General features: G+C 40.3%; 1 protein-coding gene across 1 annotated transcript in view; it reads left to right on the plus strand.

The window, feature by feature from the left end:
* Positions 1-18,298, plus strand: part of STT3B (STT3 oligosaccharyltransferase complex catalytic subunit B) — an 83,444-nt gene that overhangs the window by 35,258 nt on the left and 29,888 nt on the right. The window contains exons 2-4 of the mRNA XM_004588258.3: positions 479-587; positions 4,483-4,770; positions 18,111-18,176. Coding sequence (XP_004588315.1) covers positions 479-587; positions 4,483-4,770; positions 18,111-18,176 — 463 coding nt within the window. The remainder of the gene's footprint in view (positions 1-478; positions 588-4,482; positions 4,771-18,110; positions 18,177-18,298) is intronic.

The raw sequence follows: 18,298 nt of genomic DNA on the forward strand, positions 1-18,298 counted from the left end.
TACAACCTGTCCTCTTGTCCTCTTAGGCTACTAGTCTGGTTTGTTTTACCTCTCAGAAGATACAGTTTTTGTTTACAGTGGTATCAATCCTTGCAATATTTGCTGATTAGCTTCCATAGGGTGCTTATTTTTCTCAAATAAAATTATTTGGGGTTGTGCATGTATTTTAGTGCCCGCTAGGTGAGTGAGCATGCCATGGAGTTCACAGCTGCTGGTCGTTGAGGAGGGGTTATAACTTGAAGCTGAAAAGGACATATTAAAGCGGGATTGGAGCGGGAGAATTTCCTGTGCATCTGCTTTGCATCCGGCATTGGTCTGCTGCTTGGCTGCGTTGGCCATGTGTGGTGTTCCTGCCTCGGGCAGACACCTGACACCCGTCCTGGCTCGACGTCGCACAAGAGGATCCATCTTCCTATTTGTTCTTGATTTCCTTTTCCCTGAGCTTTATAATATTTTCTTTCTTCTTCTTTTTCTCTAGGTTTAACTATAGATCTACACATCATCTTGCATCTCATGGGTTCTATGAATTTTTAAATTGGTTTGATGAAAGAGCGTGGTATCCACTAGGAAGAATAGTAGGTGGTACTGTAAGTATTCCCACTTATTTCTGTTGATTTTGTAATGAAGTCATTAGTTGCTAGGATGATTGGGGATTGTTGGAAGCTGGATATAGATAACGTGCATTTTTCTGAGCCAGTCATCTTTTATCTAATTTACTTAGGCTCCGTTTGTGACATATATCCTCCTGCCCGTTTCGGGGTTATTTCACACCAGCCACTATTTCTGACAAGTAATGAAGGCTGGGTGAGGATTTACTGTGCATATCAGATTATTTGTATATTTTTGTTTTAGTCTGTAGCAACTTGGTGTAAAAAGAATTTTGGGAAGACCTACACATTTAGAATAACCAGATATTCCTACTGTTGTGGTGATTGCTTCTGTGAGAGGCAGCGTGCAAGCACGTGCATGAGGAGAGCTGTGTGCTGTGTCCATGCAGTCCTGGCTCCCAAGTGGGTGACAGTGAGCTCATTGCTGGGGCCTTCACCCCTGCCTGGTAGCATCTGCAGTAGCTGGAACACTGGAGACGGGAGTCGGGAATCCAGCCCATGAGCTCCAGTCTAGTAGGCAAAATTCCTGCTTGCTGTAATTTTGAGTTTTGAGGCCACAACTCTAGAAGTTATTGTAGGTAATTGAGTATTGTCTAGAGTTCATGGGGAATTTTGAGGTCCAGGAATATGACATAAGGAAAAGTATTTTTAGGTTTGGAATGTAAGGAGAATTTAGAACATGCCCAAGAGAAGGCAGCTCTCAGGGAACTTTCACATGGGTTTGTGTGTTTCTTTGATGAATTTTACCATCAGTTTATCAATTAGACTAGATTATTTTTTTAGCTCAAATAACATTTTGATTGTTGCATGTCTCTCACATTGTTTTCTGTTTTATTGACTCGTTTCTTTCCTTCTACTTTCTTGAGTAAAAGGTGCGTTTACTTTGAAAGGCAGAGCTGCAGTGAGGGTGGCAGGGAGCGCCAGAGAACTTCCATTGTCTGGTTAACTTCCTGGATGATCCTGGGTCAGGCTGAAGACAGGACCAAACACTTGTATCGTCCTTTGCTGCTTTTCTCTGGCCATTAGCAGGGAGCTGGGTCAAAGTGAGGCAGCTAGTTCCTAACTATACATACACACTGCACAACTTTGAGATAGATAGATATATATTTATCTATAATAATATACAGATAAATATATTTATCTAAAGATTTATTCACCTTTATTGAAAAGGTAGATTCACAGAGAGGAGAGAAAGAAAGAGAAGAAAGAGCTTCCATCCACTGGTTCATTCCCCAAGTGGCCTTAATGGCTGGAACTAAACAGATCTGAAGCCAGGAGCTTCCTCCTGATCGCCAACACGGGTGCAGGGTGCCAGGTACCAAGGTCTTGGGCCATCCTCTACTGCTTTCTCAGCACACAAGCAGGGAGCCGGCAGAGAAGTGGAGCAGCCAGGACACAGAGCAGTGCCTTTATGGGATCTTGGTGCATGCAAAGTGAGGACTTTAATCACTAGGCTATCGCACTGGGACCACAACTTTGATTTTTTTTTTTAAAGCCAGTGTTAGAATTGTGGCATGTATTCACATACATGTGAATGATGTCCCTCCCTCCCTCTCCGCCCCCCACCCCTTCAAAGTTTTGGAAGGAAGATTCCCCTACCTCCCATCCTTAAGGTCTATATTAGGCCTTGGAGTTGTTCTGTTCTGTTTTGTTTTGTTTGTTGGTGGGCTCCCATTGCATTAATACCTCCTTTGAATTTATTATTTGCTTTTGGCATCTGAAGAACTCTTTTAAGCTTATATATGCCTCTTTGTTGTAGTTTCCTTAGTTTGACTGCTTTCATTCTTCTATTTTGGGTTTTATGTGTGTATGTGTGGGTGTCAGTTTGATTTACCATTTATATGTACATTAATATGTTGGCCTACCTTAAAAGATATTTTCAAAATTTCTTTGAATATTTCTCTCAAAGTCGTGCACCGGGGCCTAGTATTGAATGTAATATGAAGCATGTCAGGCTGGCATTGTGACATGTTGGGTAAAGCCTTTGCCTGCAGTGCCAGCATCCTGTGTGGCTGCTGGTTCAAGTCCTGCCTGTCGTGTTTGGTCCGGCTCCCTCTAATACTCCTGGGAAAGCAGTGGGAGATGGTTCAGGTGTTGGGCCCTTGCCATCCACATAGGAGGTGGAGAAGGAACTCCTATTTCCTGGCTTCGGCCAGGCCTTAGCTTGGCTGTTTGGCCATTGGGGAAATTAACCTGCAGGTGGAAGACTTTGTCTCTCTCAAACTGTAGCTTTTGAACAAACATGGTAACTCTTAAAAAAAAAAAAAAGATGGGGAATTGTTGTGCTTCCTTCCTTCCCCCTTTCATCTATATAATTTCTTTTTTATTTAGGAGGAGAGGGAGGGAAGGTAGAGAAAGACCCAGACTACCCAGAGAGCTCCTCCATCTGCTGGTTCACTGCAGTGATGCCGAAAACCAGGGCTGAGCCAGGACAAAGCCAGGGACCTAAAACCAGGGCTGAGCCAGGACAAAGCCAGGGACCTAAAACTCAGTCCAGGCCTCCCCGGCGTGCTCAGGTTCCTAAGTATGTAAGAGAATCTGCGTTGGAAGTGCCAGAGCGGGAGTTCACACTGGGTCCTCTGAAAACGGATGCGCACACCCCCAAGCCGCATCACCCCGCTGCCAAATGCCCACCTTTTTCATAGTTCAGTCTCTTGTTCCTTACATTCAGTAGATATTAAGTATCTACTCTATGCAAGTTATTGTTCAAAAGGCTAGAAAAAAATAATCATTATTCTAGAGCTTATATGCTTTCAAAGATGAGCAATTGGTATGTAATAAATAAAACAATTAATGATAAGTATCAGGGAGGTTCAGTTTTTAATAGCATAGCCAAGAAAAGAAATTCTTAATGTCAGCTTTTTCAATTTCAGTACTAGAGGGGAAAAAGAATAGGTATATGGGTGGATGTAAGTGTACATTTTAATCACTAAGAAATAACTCGGAGATAGTGTCCTTAACGTTTGCTGCTTTGCTTCTGGAGCAAAAGGGAATGTAACTGTCAGCTGTTTGTTTGGATTTAGGGTATTCCTTCCATTCCTGAGTACTTTCTAAAGTGGTGGGAAAGCTTTAAGTTTTCAGGCCTCAAAATATCTTTAAAATTGACCAACGAAGTTTCTTAGAGTTATTTTCCAAATCAAGTTTGAAAGGACGGGAGACTTGTTTATGAATGCCATTATTGTGCTCTCCGTTTTCTTATCCCCTTCACCATACACAGATAGGAATAAAAATAGATTTGTGCTAAAACCCCAAACTTGAAGGAGAAGTTAGAGTAGGATGCTGGTTAGGGATGATATATATATATATATATCACAGGAAAATGGGATTAAAAGGTAGTTGTGTGGACATTTGACATAGTGGCGTGGACCCCGCCTGGAGCGCCTGGCCTTGAGTGCCGGTGCTGCCCCTGAGTCCAGCTTTCTCTTACTATGTAACAGCAAGTGATTGGTCTGTAGGCTCTGGGATTGAGTTCTCTCGCCTGGGCTAGGACACGTCCTTGCTGAGCATTTGTAAAATGAACTGGCAGATGGGAGATCTGTTTTTGTCTTTCAAATGAATTAAATACAGATTTTTGATGCAAAGAATTGTGAAACCCATAATTTTTTCTTCATAATATGAACTTTTTGAAAACTTTTTCAGTGCATGAGTTTCAAAATGGTTTGCACTAAAACATCTTTTAAATCCATTTTCCATGAATTTTTTGGAAGTTCCTTGTTCTTTGAATTCTTTGTCTTCAGCCTAAAAAGATTTTATTTTGTAGTATACGAAGAAGACAAACTATTCTGATGTCTTCTCAAATTTACTGTAACATGTAATTGTAAAGAAAAGTAAGATATGTTCATGTTTTTGTATGTAATTACCTGTTCTTTTCTAGGTTTATCCAGGGTTAATGATAACTGCTGGCCTTATCCATTGGATTTTAAATACATTGAACATAACAGTTCATATAAGAGATGTGTGTGTGTTCCTTGCACCAACGTTTAGCGGCCTTACATCCATATCTACTTTCCTGCTTACCAGAGAACTTTGGAACCAAGGGGCAGGACTTTTAGCTGCCTGTTTTATTGCTATAGTGCCAGGCTACATATCTCGGTCAGTAGCTGGATCCTTTGATAATGAAGGCATTGCCATCTTTGCACTTCAGTTCACCTACTACTTGTGGGTAAGTATCACTTAATATTTGCTTCCATTAATACACTGGAACTTTTGCCAAATGCTTTAGGTTATACACATTTGTCTTATACTGATGTTAGTTACATGCCGATATCTGTTACTTTAAAATAATATCAGGTACTATTTTCTGTCTGTTATAGATACTACTTTAATGTTAGTAGTATTATGCCTGATTTACAGACAATGATTATCTGCAAAATATGAACTATTAAAAATAACTTATTGATTTTGTTTCTTGGTTTATTTTGGGAGACAGATTAAAATAGTTACCTAGGAAACCTAAAATATGGTTTTATGACTTGAGACTTTAATGTTTTTTTTCTTGTTGTGTTAGCATATTTTTAGATAACTAGATGAATGGCAGTATGACTTGACTACTTGAGTAGTAGACATTTTTGTTTTAACATGGCGTTCCAGAGTAGAATGTTGTAATAGTATCAGCATAAGCAGTCCCTGTGAAATGAAGATTGGGATGGGCGTTTGGCCAAGTGGTTGTGATACCTTTTGAGAGACCTGTGTGCTGTAACAAAATGCTTAGTTCAGGTTCTGATGCTGCCTCCAAGCCAGCTTCCTGCCAGTGCTCACACTCTCAGAAGGCATGAGACAGTGGCTCAAGTGACTTGGCCCTTGTCCCCTGTATGGGAGACCAGGATTGAATTCTGGCTTCTGCCTGGCCTGGCTCTGGCTGTTGGGCGGGCTGGGGGGGTGGTCATTTGGACAGTGAACCAGTGGAGGGAGGGAATCATTTGTCTCAAACTCAGCCTTTGAAAAGAGAAAAAGAAATCTTTTTTTTTTTTTTTTTTAAATAAAAGTAGGACTAACCTCACCTTACTTTTAGCTTCCTTTCTTACCAGTCGATCACTTCTTCTGGTATGCTTAGCATCAGCCATGTGTTGCATCCAAGGGGGCTCTCACCATAGCTGAGATGACTACACTATGCTCTGAAACTTCCAAAACCGTAATAAACAGCTTTTCTAGTGTTTATTGACTATGCATTTCTAGAGAAATGTCTGTTCAAGACCTTTTTTCCATTTCTGAGATTTTTACTTTTTGTTGTTGAATTTTAGGAGTGTTCCATATATTCGTGATACATGATTTGCACATTTTAACCCATTTTGTGGATTGCCATTTTGCCCTGTTCAAAAATTTCATGAAGTCCAGTTGGTCTCTTTTTTTGTTCCTCATGTCTAGTGTTATATCCAGGAAACTGGCCAGCTTCAGTGTCGTAAATGCTTGTCCTGTGTTGTAAGAGTTTAACAAGTTTAAGTTATACATTTAGGTCACTGATCCATTTTCAGTTAATTTTTTTAATATATTTTTTATATGGGCCCAGATTTCTTCTTTAATAGGTAGGTTTTCCATTTTTCCAGCACCATTAGTTGAAAAGATTATTTCTCCATTAATGATTTTGGTATCCTTGTCAAAATCATTTGATCTTGTAAGGGTGTATTTCTAGGATCTATGTTCTGTTTCTTCGATCTGTACAAAAATACTTCAAAATGTTCATGCAAAACAATGAATCCTAGCTCTTTTGATGCAAAAAAACTTGAAACCCATGCATAGCATCTCCATAATATTTGTTTTTATGTGTTTTTGGAAAATCCCTGATAAACAAAAACTTCTGCACCAGAATCAAGTTACCTTTTAATTCCATTTTGCATGAACTTGTGAAATGCAGTCTTGTGTCTCTTTATGTTATTACTGTTTGATTATTGTACCTTCGTAGTTTTGCACCAGAATAAATTGACCTTTAATCCCATTTGCATGAACTTGTGAAGTGCCCTCATGTGGATGTTTTTTGTCAGTAGTGTAGTGCACCACATGACGTGATCAGTGTACATTTTAAAGTTTTGAACTGTTGAGTTTTCCAGCTTTGTCATTGTTTTTTATTTATGTATTTGTTTATTTTAAGGATTCTATTTATTTTTATTGGAAAAGCAGATTTACAGAGAGAAAGATCTTCATCTGCTGGCTCACTCCCCAGATGGCCACAAAGGCTAGAGCTGAGCTGATTTGTGACCAGGAGCCAGGAGCTTCTTCTGGGTCTCCCATGTGAGTGCAGGGCCGTGAGGACTTGTGCCAGGCTACACTGCTTTGTCTTCTTTAAGATTGTTGTTAGTATTTGGTATTCCTTGAAACTCCATGTGAATTTTAGGTCAGATTTTTCTGTGTCTAGGCTTTTGGTAAGGATTATATTCAGTCTGTAAATCACTTTAGGTAGTGTTGAAATTTTGACATTATTAAATCTTCAGTCTTTGAAGATAGGGTACATTTTCATTTGCTTAGGTCTTCAACTTTTTTCAGCAGTAATGTATGTTTTCAATTGTGTAAGCCTCCACAAACTCTGCTTGCCTTGACTCCTGAGGGTTTCATTCTTTTTAATGCTGTTGTTCATGAATTGTTCTCTTAATTTAATTTTCAAACTTCTAGAAATACAGCTGGTTTTTGTTTCTTGAGTTTGTATACTGCTTTTCCAAATTCACTTATTCTAACAGGTTTCTATGGCAAATCCTGTAGAAATATGCCTTTTGTTTCTTTTCTTACCTAATTGTTTTGGTTAGAACTTTAGTACTATGTTGAATAGAATTAATGAGAGCAGCATTCTTACCTTATTCCTGATCTTAGAGGAAAAACTGTAGTCTTTTTTAAAAAGTCACACTTAATTCTACAGTCATAGTGACAGACATTACAGGGCAAGGCAAGTAAGCAAGGCGACTAGAGCAGGCACTGTTTCACTTCCTGTACAACCAGAAGCAGTATTTTGAAGGTTTTATAATGTGCAGGTTGGCGTTCGTTCAGGTTGGTTTAAGGCTGGCAACACCAAGGCTTCTGCAGTTGAGGCTCTTCCTCGATGGCTCGATGTGTCTTCATTCCTGAGACACACCTTATGCTCAGAAATGGTTTGCACTGCAACATCCTGGAAGGTTTCACCTCTTCATTTTATTTCTCTTGATAAGGGAGGAAACTAATTATTATTTCTTATTTTGCTAAACCAAGACCACCATCGATCTTCATCATTATTTATATCAGAATAAAACTGCTCCTAGTCATTATTTGCGACTGTTATGCTCAGATCCCTTGTCGAAGCATTAGCTCCCTGAGGGGAAACAAAGGCACCCTCACCGGCTGCGTTCAGGGATCCCAGCCACTGTGTGCATAATGTCTTTCACAGCAGAAGTGAAGTGTGCGGGCAGCGCTGGTCATTCTGGCTTATTTATCTTTATTCAACATCAAATGAGTTTGCAGCTGATCTACACCAAATGTTGTACCCATTATCCCAGGATATAGTTCAGCATTGGCTCAGTGAGTTCCTGCATGCTGGAGCTGTTGCCAGATCATCCCCAAGCAAAGTGTAATGGATTTCTCCTCTGTAACATGTGAGGGGAGAAGAAGTAGGTGGACGGGATGGACCTTCTCTTTCCTCCTCATCAGACTCACGGCTGTCTTCACGGCTGTAGTAGCCAACTCTGCAAGTCCTGAGTTGGTCCTGGTTGGACTAATGCTTTCAAGATCATCTTCCAAGGTCATGAATAGTTTTCAGGTTTTCTTTGCCTTTTGTATCTCAGTCCTTCAGGAAGCATTCTCCTTTCTTTCTGAACACCCTACTGGGAGCTTGTGAAGGAGTCCGTGCATGGATTCAGGAACGGAAACCTCTCTCTTTGAAGACCTTGTCGCCAAGCTGGAGATGGGAGCATTAGTCACATGCATGCCTCGAGTCCATGTACGCCTCCCTCGTGCCCTTTGTGCCGACGGGATGGCTGCAACTAAAGAAGGCTTTTCAGTTTTTCAACTATGAGTGGGGTGTTCGTTGTGTTCTCTGTATGTATGTGTATTATGTTGATAATTTCTTTCTATTCCTGTTCCTTTTATAAATTGTATATGCAAGGGACAGACACAGGCAAGACTTCTTGTCTGATGGTTTGTTCCCCGAGTGCCACAATAGCCAGGACAGGTCAGACTGAGGCTGGGAGCTCGTAATTCAGTCCAGATCTCCACTGTGGATAGTAGGGACCAGACAGTAAACCTTCATTTACCTGCTGCCTCCCAGGTCAGCATTCCTAGGAAGCTGGAATCTTAAACCAACTGGCATGCTCCTATGTGCTTTGTCGTGGAAGGCTGTTGAATTTTCCTTCACGAAGTTGAGAAGGTCATGTAGTTTTCCCTCCTCTCCCAACTTCATTTTTCAGTGTGGTGTCTTCATACTTGATTATTGTTTTTTGGAGCATCCTTGCATTCAAGAATAAGTTACCACTCGGTTGGAGTGTGCAATTCTTGCACTGTGCTCCTGAATTTGGTTTGTTGCTGTTTTGTTGTCCCAGCACCACTTGTTGAAAAAGTACTCTTTTACCAATGGATGGTCTTAGCATCCCTATCAAAAATAAGTTAACCATAGATGTATGGGTTTTTTTCCTCTCTGAACTCTGAATTCCATTTCGTTCCCATCTATATATTTGACTTTGTGCCAGAATTACCCAGTTTTTGGTCACCTTAGTTTTCTTGCAACCACTGATTGGATTTCTGTCTAGGTACAGCTTTCAGTGTTTCTTTTCCAGAATGCTGTATAAATGAAAACAGTAAGGAGACCCCTCTGTCTCCTGCACCTAGCAATGCTTTTGAGTCATTCACCTTTTTGCATGTTTTAGAAACTTGTTACTTTTGTTGTTGAGTAGTGTTCCATTGTGTAGATGTTCTACAGTTTATTTGCTTCCAATTTAGGGTCAAAAATTATTTTATCAAAGAGGATGTAAATACTTGTGTACAGATTTCTGTGTGCATATGTCCTGGTGTTGCTCCTACACAAATGCCAAGGCATGGATTACTGATTTTTGTGTTAATCATATGTTTGACTTTATATTGAAAGTTGTCAGATAGTTTTCCAAAGTGTGTTTTTCTTTATTTCCTCCACCATTGCATAAGTAGCACTTTATTTATAGCAGTACGTGATATGTCAGATGTTGAAATTTTATTCCTCCTTGTTGGTAGGTAGTGGTATCTTATAGCTTCAGTTTGCTTTTCCTCAGTGACTAATGAGCATCTTTCCATGTGCTTGTCTCTTTCCCTGTTCTTTGGGAACTGTCAGAAGACACATGCTTTGATTAGTTTTGCTTTTCTTTTGGATTCTAAGAGTTGTTTATATATCCTAAAAGTAAGTCCTATATCTGAGGTATGTGTTTTGCAAAGCATTTTCTACCTGTGCATGGCTTTTTAAAATGTTAAGTGTGGTAAAATCTAATTCATCCTTTCTTTTTCCTTTTTTAAAATCTTTTTGGTATTCTACCCAAGAACTAGTTGGCTAATCCAAGGTCACAAAGACTTTCTCATGTTTATATCTGTAGAGTAATTATAAGTTCCATTTTTGATGTGTGATCCATTTTGAGTTATTATGTTTTTATACAAGAAACATTGAAAGCCCTTTTGTGTGGGCTACGGAAGTCTAGTTTTAATGTGTTGGTCGGAAAGATATATCTTCCCCACTGACTTAACCTCCCATAGTAGGCTTGTTGAAATCAGTTAACTGTGTGTGTGTGTGTGTGTGTGTGTGTGGTTTTATGTATACATATAAACACATATATACATGTATATTCTCTGTTAAAACTATAGTTCAGTATTATCACATTTTTGCATGAATTGTGTGCAAAATTATATGAGCCTATAATTTTAAGTCATTGCTGGTGTGTCGTCTAATTCTCCATATGTTTTGTGATATCATCTAGGAAAACAGTTTGATTCTTTCTTCCTAATCATTACACCCTCTCAGTCCATGCACTTTCTATTTCCTTTTCTTGTCCTGTTACACATGCTCGCTTAAAGTGGTGAGGATGTTCTTTCTTGTCCTGATCTAACAGGGAAGATACAATGAGGGGCTTAATTCTGGACTCTGTTCTGTTCCTTTGATCTAGATAATTATATTAACCTCATTGGCACACTTTCTATAGAGTGCATTTTAAAATTGAGAAGACTATACATTTTTATATGTTTATGTATCCTGTGACTTTATGTTTTAAAATTTGCTTTTCAGTTCTTGGATTCCATAGGGTTGTTCATTTACAAGATCACATTTACTTAGAAAAATAGTGTGTTGCTACTTCCCAACCTATACAGGAACTTTTCCCTTGTTTGATTGTTTTGACAGAAACCCTCAAGATGAAAGTGCTAAGACTGACTAGCCTTTCCTGTTCTGACTTGGGTGTTTTTATAATGAAGGATGTTGATTTTCTCCAGTTGCTGCTTTTTGTGTGTCTGTTTATTGAGGTAATGCATGGTTGTATCCTTGTGTTAATTTCAGGGTTTCTCAATCTCAGCAATATTAACAGTTTGGGTAGGGTCGTTGGAGTTTGTGGCATCTTGCGTGTTGTGTGTGTAGTAGTATGCCGTGACTTAGGTTGTAAATGCCAGTGGCATTCTGTGTCCCCAGTAACTACAACAAAAATGTCTTCAGGCATTGCCACGTGTCCCCAGAGAATCAGTCACTGGCAGTGAGGAATCTCTTCATTAGTTTATTTTCAGATGTGAAAAGAATTTTGCCGAAGATAAATTCCAGTCCCATTTGTTCATAGCCAACCATCCCTTTGTACACTTTGCTGCATTTGTGTTGATTTTATTTTGTTAGCTCTGTTGATAAGGGATTCTAGCCTGTAGTTTTTTTCTTTTTCTAGTGAAATTTTTGTGTCTTTGGTATACTTTGTTACACTTCAAAACATAGGATGATATTTTCTCTGTTTCCTAAAAGTATCCTTATAGAATTACTTCTTCACCTGTTTGTTTAGTATTCACGATCGAAGCCAACTGGATACAGGAAAATTTTAATAATTTGTTATTTGCACTGTATGTTTCTGTTTTGATTTTGTTTCTTAAATAAGTTTAGTGGTATATATATTTTCAATTTTATTTCCTCTAAATATTAGTTTGTTGGTACGGATTATTCAGTGTTCCTTGATACGTAATTTTGATACAGTTTGTACTGATGTCTAATCTCAGTCTAGCTAATGTTTGTCCAGCTTTTAGTTTCACTGAGTTTTTCCCTATATTTTCTGTTTCTTTTCAATTATTTCTTGTAACGTTTGAGAGAGAGCACGCACGCCTGTCTGCAGGTGTGCTATACCAGTGCCTGCAGTTGCCAAGGGCTGAGTGGAGGCTGAAGCCTGGAGCCCAAGAACTCAGTCAGGTCTCCCCGGTGGGTGCCAGGAGCCCAAGTACTCAGGCCCTTGCCTTCTTCCTCCCGGGGTGTGCGTTGGTAGGGACTGGAGAGCCAGAGCAGTGCCAGGCCTTGAACTCTGGCCCTCTAATGTGGAGTGTGATTATCCCAAGCAGTCTTAACTTCTGGGCCAAGTGCCCCCACCTCTATTTTCCGTTTCATGATTTCTTGGTCTTTATTATTTCGTTCTACTTTATATTTGGCTAGTTCTTTTTTTTTTTTTTTAAGATTTATTTTTTTTTTTATTACAAAGTCAGATATACAGAGATGAGGGGAGACAGAGAGGAAGATCCTCTGTCCGATGATTCACTCCCCAAGTGACCGCAACAGCCGGTGCTGTGCCGATCTGAAACTGGGAACCAGGAACTTCTTTCGGGTCTCCCACAAGGGTGCAGGGTCCCAAAGCTTTGGGCTGTCCTCGACTGCTTTCCCAGGCCACAAGCAGGGAGCTGGATGGGAAGTGGAGCTGCCGGGATTAGAACCGGTGCCCATATGGGATCCCGGGGCTTTCAAGGCGAGGACTTTAGCCGCTAGGCCACGGCCCCAGGCCCTTGGCTAGTTCTGTTCTGTTCTGTTCTGTTCTGTTCTTTTTTTCTTAAGATTTATTCATTTTATTACAAAGTCAGCTATACAGAGGAGGAGAGACAGAGAGGAAGATCTTCCATCCGATGTTTCACTCCCCAAGTGAGCCGCAACGGCCGGTGCGCGCCGATCCGGGAGCCGGGAACCTGGAACCTCTTCCGGGTCTCCCACGCGGGTGCAGGGTCCCAATGCATTGGGCTGTCCTCGACTGCTTTCCCAGGCCCCAAGCAGGGAGCTGGATGGGAAGTGGAGCTGCCGGGATTAGAACCGTCGCCCATATGGGATCCCAGGGCGTTCAAGGCAAGGACTTTAGCCGCTAGGCCACGCCGGGCCGGGCCCGGCTAGTTCTTTTCTAACATCTTAAGGTTGAATCTTCTTTTTTTGGTCTATTTCTAATTTCCTCATAAGCATTTAAAATTATACCCTAAGCACTGTTTGAAGCTCTAACCCATATATTTTTAAAGGTAATGCTTTCATTGTTAAGTACTTGAAAAATTTTTCAGTTGATTGTTTCTTATGTGACACATAATTTTTTGAATGCCATCTACGTTCCAAATATTTAGGGATTTCCTTTTTTTTTTTTACTTATTTCTTGTTTTTTAGAAGATACATTTATTTTTATTTGAAATACAGATTGACAGAGAGAGGGAGAGACCGACAGAACTTTCATCCACTGGTTCACTCCCCAAATGGCCACAATGGCTGGAACTGAGCCAATCTGAAGCCAGGAGTGAGGAGCTTCCTCCAGGTCTCCCATGTGAGTGCAGGGCCTAAGGACCTGACCCAAACCCAGCTGTCCTGCCAGTCCATAGCATTAGGGAGCTGGATCAGAAGTGGAGCAACTAGGAATAGAACTGTTGCCCCTATCAGATACCGGTGGAGAATTTGCCAGTTGAGCCACTGTGCTAATTTTGTCATTTAAAATGTAGTGGTACTTGTTATATAGTACTGCACAGAAATCTGCAGATTATGGCTTATAGGCGAGCCATATGCTTTAGTAAATAACAGTTTACCAGAGGACAGTCCTGAGCGCCTATATGTAGATCGGCAGTGGCTGTTTTTACACCAAGTTGCAACAACATTGGTATTACTCAAGTCTTCTGTGTATACCTATTGTTTTCTGAGTGTCAGTTACTGAGATTGAATTTTGACAACTCCAAGTATGAGTTTTCTGTTGCTGTTTTCAGTTTCTGTATTTTAAGAATCTTAGCTATCCTTATATATGTATATGTAATTTTTTCATTTTTTAAAACCGCCCAACCAAACTGAGCATCTGTTGGCCTGCTTTCTCCCTGTTGATGGTTAGTGCTGCAAGCCAAGAAACTGGAAACTAGCAACTTTTTGTCCAGTGCTCCAGATCTCTCGGCTTCATCTACATTCGTACTGCTTGAACTGTAGATGTCAGAACTCAGTCTACTTTCCTAGCCTGTCATCTTTTTGCATGTTACTAGAGAGATAATTTGATTATTCTTTACGTCTTTCTATTAATAGACTCCCTGTTATTCATAAATGAAGACCAAACTGTGGTAACTGACCAAGTCCCAGTCTGACTGCACGACATCATTTTCTGGAACTGTCCAGTCCCCGTCAGGTGCTGACGTTTGCCTCATCTCCTTTGCTCCCAATTCCTCTTCTGCATTTAGAATCCTTCAAGGCTTGCGTCTTTGAAACCTTGCCGGTTCCTTCAAGCAGATTTTATTAATTCTCTCAAAGCCCTCTGTACTACCTACCTCTGTTCCAGCAGAGAGAGATAGAGAGAGAGCGCGCATGTGTGTCTGTGTGAGAGATTTCTGATCAATACCTATGACATACACTTTCCCCTCACATTTTAACACCTCTGATATTAGGATCCAGTAATCATAGTCTATAAACTACGGTACTGATTACTTGGCTTTCTCTTTACAACCTCCTTGACTATGAATTTTATTGTCTCTACCCTTTCTTACTTCCGCCACATGCATCATGAGTAAATGAATGTCGGCTTTCCTGCTTTGTTGCCCTCAAGGTTCTTTTCTCATGCCATTAGCTTTGTAAAGTATCTTGTGGTTTTATTAATTAATTAATTGGGCAGAAAGGCAGGAGAGGCCGAGATCTTGCATGTGCTCATTCACTTCCCACATGACCACAGCAGTCGGAGCTGGACCAGGCTGAAGGCAGGAGACAGAGACTCATTTAGGTGGCAGGGACCCACGTGCCTGGATCATCACATGCTGCCTCCAGGGTGCGCATCAGCAGCAAGCTGGAATCAGAAATGGGGTCAGGGACCCAGGGTGATGGCTCAGCGGTTAAATACACACCTTGCTGGCTCTGGGATCCCATATGGACCCCAGTTCATGTCCCAGTTGCTTCACTTCCCATCCAGCTCCCTGCCTCTGGGTTGGGAAAGTAGTCAAGGACAGCCCAAACCCTCGGGGACCCTACACCAGAGACCCAGAAGAAGCTCCTGGATCCTGGGTTTGCATTGGCTCAGTTCTGGCCGTTGTAGCCATTAGGGGAGTGAGCCATTGATGGAAAATATTTCTGTCTCTCCTCTCTGTAAAATCTGCCTTTCCAGTTTAAAAAAATAAAACGTGGAATTGGGACCTAGGCACTCCTGTATAGAGTGAAGCATCTCAAGTGATACCTTACCCTTTTTACATAAAGACTTTAAAATTTACTTGATAGCTAGAAAAGAGAAGCTTGTAATTTAATCTGAGCCAAAATTGTTTTTACTGCCTCTGGCATTCAGGATCTGTAGTGGCTATACTCATTGTATGGTTGCTTTCATACTGTGCTTCAACTCGAGTTTTGCTGAAGTATTCTCTCTCCAATGGGGTAGAAGCTAATTATAATTTGTGTGCCCAATATAGCTCAGCATAATTTCTTTGTCTTTTAGGAAATACTGAGAAATATGTTTGCTTGCTTTTCTCATTTCCCTCTAAGCCTACACAGCAGAAGAAATTTCAGAATATGGGCTACATTTGGCAGTTATAAAATATATCTTAAAATTCTTGTACTAGATTGTACTACTAGTCTGATAGAAAAAGGACAGTAAGTTAAATCGGTTAAATTTCATATAAAGAAGTCTACTTCTTTAAATGCCTATGACACCAGCATTTCATGTGTGTGCCAACGGATGCCTCAGCTGCTCCACTTCCCACCAAGTTCCCTGCTGATGGTCCTCAAAGAGCCTCAGAAGATGGCCGAGGCCTTGGGCCCTGCCACCAGCATGGGAGACCTGGATGGAGCTCCAGGTTCCCAACTTCAGCCTGCCTCAGCCCTGGCTGTTTTAGCTTTCCAGGGAGCAAATAACTAGATCGAAGATCTGTGTTTCTTCCCCTCTGTTTAACTTCTTTTAGAATAATACATCTTTTTTAAAAAATAGTTTCCTAATTCAATGAAAAAAACTTTTAAAAAGTCTTAACTGTGGTAAAAGAGCAACTAATAAGGAAATTGATATCTTTGGACAAACTGTTCCTATCATTGAGTAGGGATGTGTCAGTCCTTTGACAGTAGAGAAGTTCAATGATTTGGCTAGACTGAAGTTAACATATATTGAGCTGAGTAACAGCTCAGTAAGTATAGGGAAATGGCAGCTGCAAAATTAGGAAGTGAGAGCTGGTGACTCTGGCATGATGTCAGTGGAGTCTGGGTGTCAGTGGAGCAGTTGGCTTTCAAAGTAGGCAGGGGACTCTAGTTACTGTTTTCAACAGGACCATAGGGTGATCACCAGATAAATGTTGCAAAATATGGTTCTGGGTGCATGGTTGGGGTCCTGATGCTGCATTGGATGTCTTCATTTCCAGTTGGCCAAACCTCAGCCCAGATCTGGGATGGTAGGAAGCCCTTTTTTCTGCAGTGTTTCTCTAGCGCCCTCTACTGAGAAGGCTTGGCATCGTCTCGGAAAGCTCTCCTGTTTTCTTTCACCCTTGGTGTACTTCCTAGAAACTGTCTTTTGGTCTGTGTGTTCTTTTGGTCTCTATGATTTTGGCGATATCACTTGTATCACCTCTCCCTTTCTCAGTGTCTTTGGCGATATCATAGGGATAATCTCTAATAGGCATTTGGAAATTCTCTCATTTTGAAACTTTCAACATTTTAATATGCTTTCCCTGTTCACATTTTGACCTAGAGCCCACCTTTATTCTACAGCTACTAGCTCTTCTGAAAAGCCAAGTTGTATGTGTGTGGTGTAGTTACTTTCTGCTAGTAAGAATGAATTGAGCCTGATACATTTTTAAGTGCTATTAACTGGAAATGTGATTCTTTGTTCTAAAGTTTGGGGGTGTCATCTGTAGCTTGTTGCAATCTGTTAATAGAGACTCATCCAGCAGTAAACAAGTTCTTAAAATCTGCTCTGTAGATGCTTTAACTTGAACTTGGCTATCATGTACAAGGAGAAAATAGAGGTAATTTTTTAAACAATTGCTTGTAATGAGACTCATTTTTTAAATGACACTTATTCATAATAAACATATGACCCTTTATGTGTTGCATTTTTTAAAAAAAATCAGTTTTCTGAAGGTGTTAGTGTTTTGCTTTTACAAATGAAAACATAAATGGAAAATACTTGATTAGTTTTTTTTTTTAAGATTTATTTTATTTTTATTATAAAGTCAGATATACTGAGAGGAGGAGAGACAGAGAGGAAGTGGAGCTGCCGGGATTAGAACCAGCAGCCATATGGGATCAAGGCGAGGACCTTAGCCACTAGGCCACGCTGCCGAGCCCATTGATTAGTTTTTAAGACAGTAGAAATTTGTCTGCTTTTTGAAGTTTCCTTTATTGTAGTTTGTTTTTCTACTTCAAAATAATTGAGGCCTTCTGGAAAATATTTTGAATATCGGTTATTGTATTTTGAAGATTTCTGATTATGATGATGAAACGTTTAGGTGTCTCAGAGGTATGTGATATATATATTGTCAGAGCATTCAAATGAAGAAAAGTTAACGAGATGTTTGGTCTGAGCAAATCAACTATACAAGTGAAGAATGGGGCCAGTGCTGTGGCTTAATAGGTTCAGCCCCTGCTGAGTGCCTGGGATGGGAAAGCAGCAGAGGTGGATGGCCCACAGCTTGGGCCTGTGTGTCGCTGTGGTCAACCTGGGTGAAGCTGCTGGTCCAGCGCCGACCCTTGAGGCCATCGGGAATGCACCAGGGGATGGAATCTTGTTCTGTCTTTCCTTCCCTGTAACTCTCTTTCACATATGTAAATCAGTTTTTTCCTCAGAAATATAGATTTAGTGTACAAAGTTTTATTAAAGCCCCAAATCATCGATACCAATCAATTTAAGAGAAAAGTAGTTCTTTTTAAGTTGATTCTTTTCCTGATAGCAGTGTAACCCAGAGCATCAGAGCTATTCTTTAAATATTTGGCTGCTGCTAAGGATTCCGTATAGGCGTATTAAGCAGACCTGGCCATCTGAGGAATCTCAGGGTTTTGGTTGGGTTTTGTGTTTTGTTTTTGTTTTTGTTTTGCGTAAGATATTAGATATTTGTAGCACAGCTTACTGGTTTTTAAAAGGATATTTATAAATGTAAAATTGCATTATATCAGTTTGTTTTGTTTTTTAGGTAAAGTCTGTAAAAACTGGTTCAGTTTTTTGGACAATGTGCTGCTGTTTATCCTATTTCTATATGGTAAGATTTCTTAATTTAAAGATATGTGGGATCGAATGGGGAAAGGCAATATTGAATCCCTCTAATGTATTTGCAGCCAAGTGAAGCAAGATTTTTTCCTCCTGTATAACCTTCAAAATGTT

The sequence above is a fragment of the Ochotona princeps genome, chromosome 30 (assembly GCF_030435755.1).
Source record: "Ochotona princeps isolate mOchPri1 chromosome 30, mOchPri1.hap1, whole genome shotgun sequence".
NCBI classification, from domain to species: Eukaryota; Metazoa; Chordata; class Mammalia; order Lagomorpha; family Ochotonidae; genus Ochotona; species Ochotona princeps.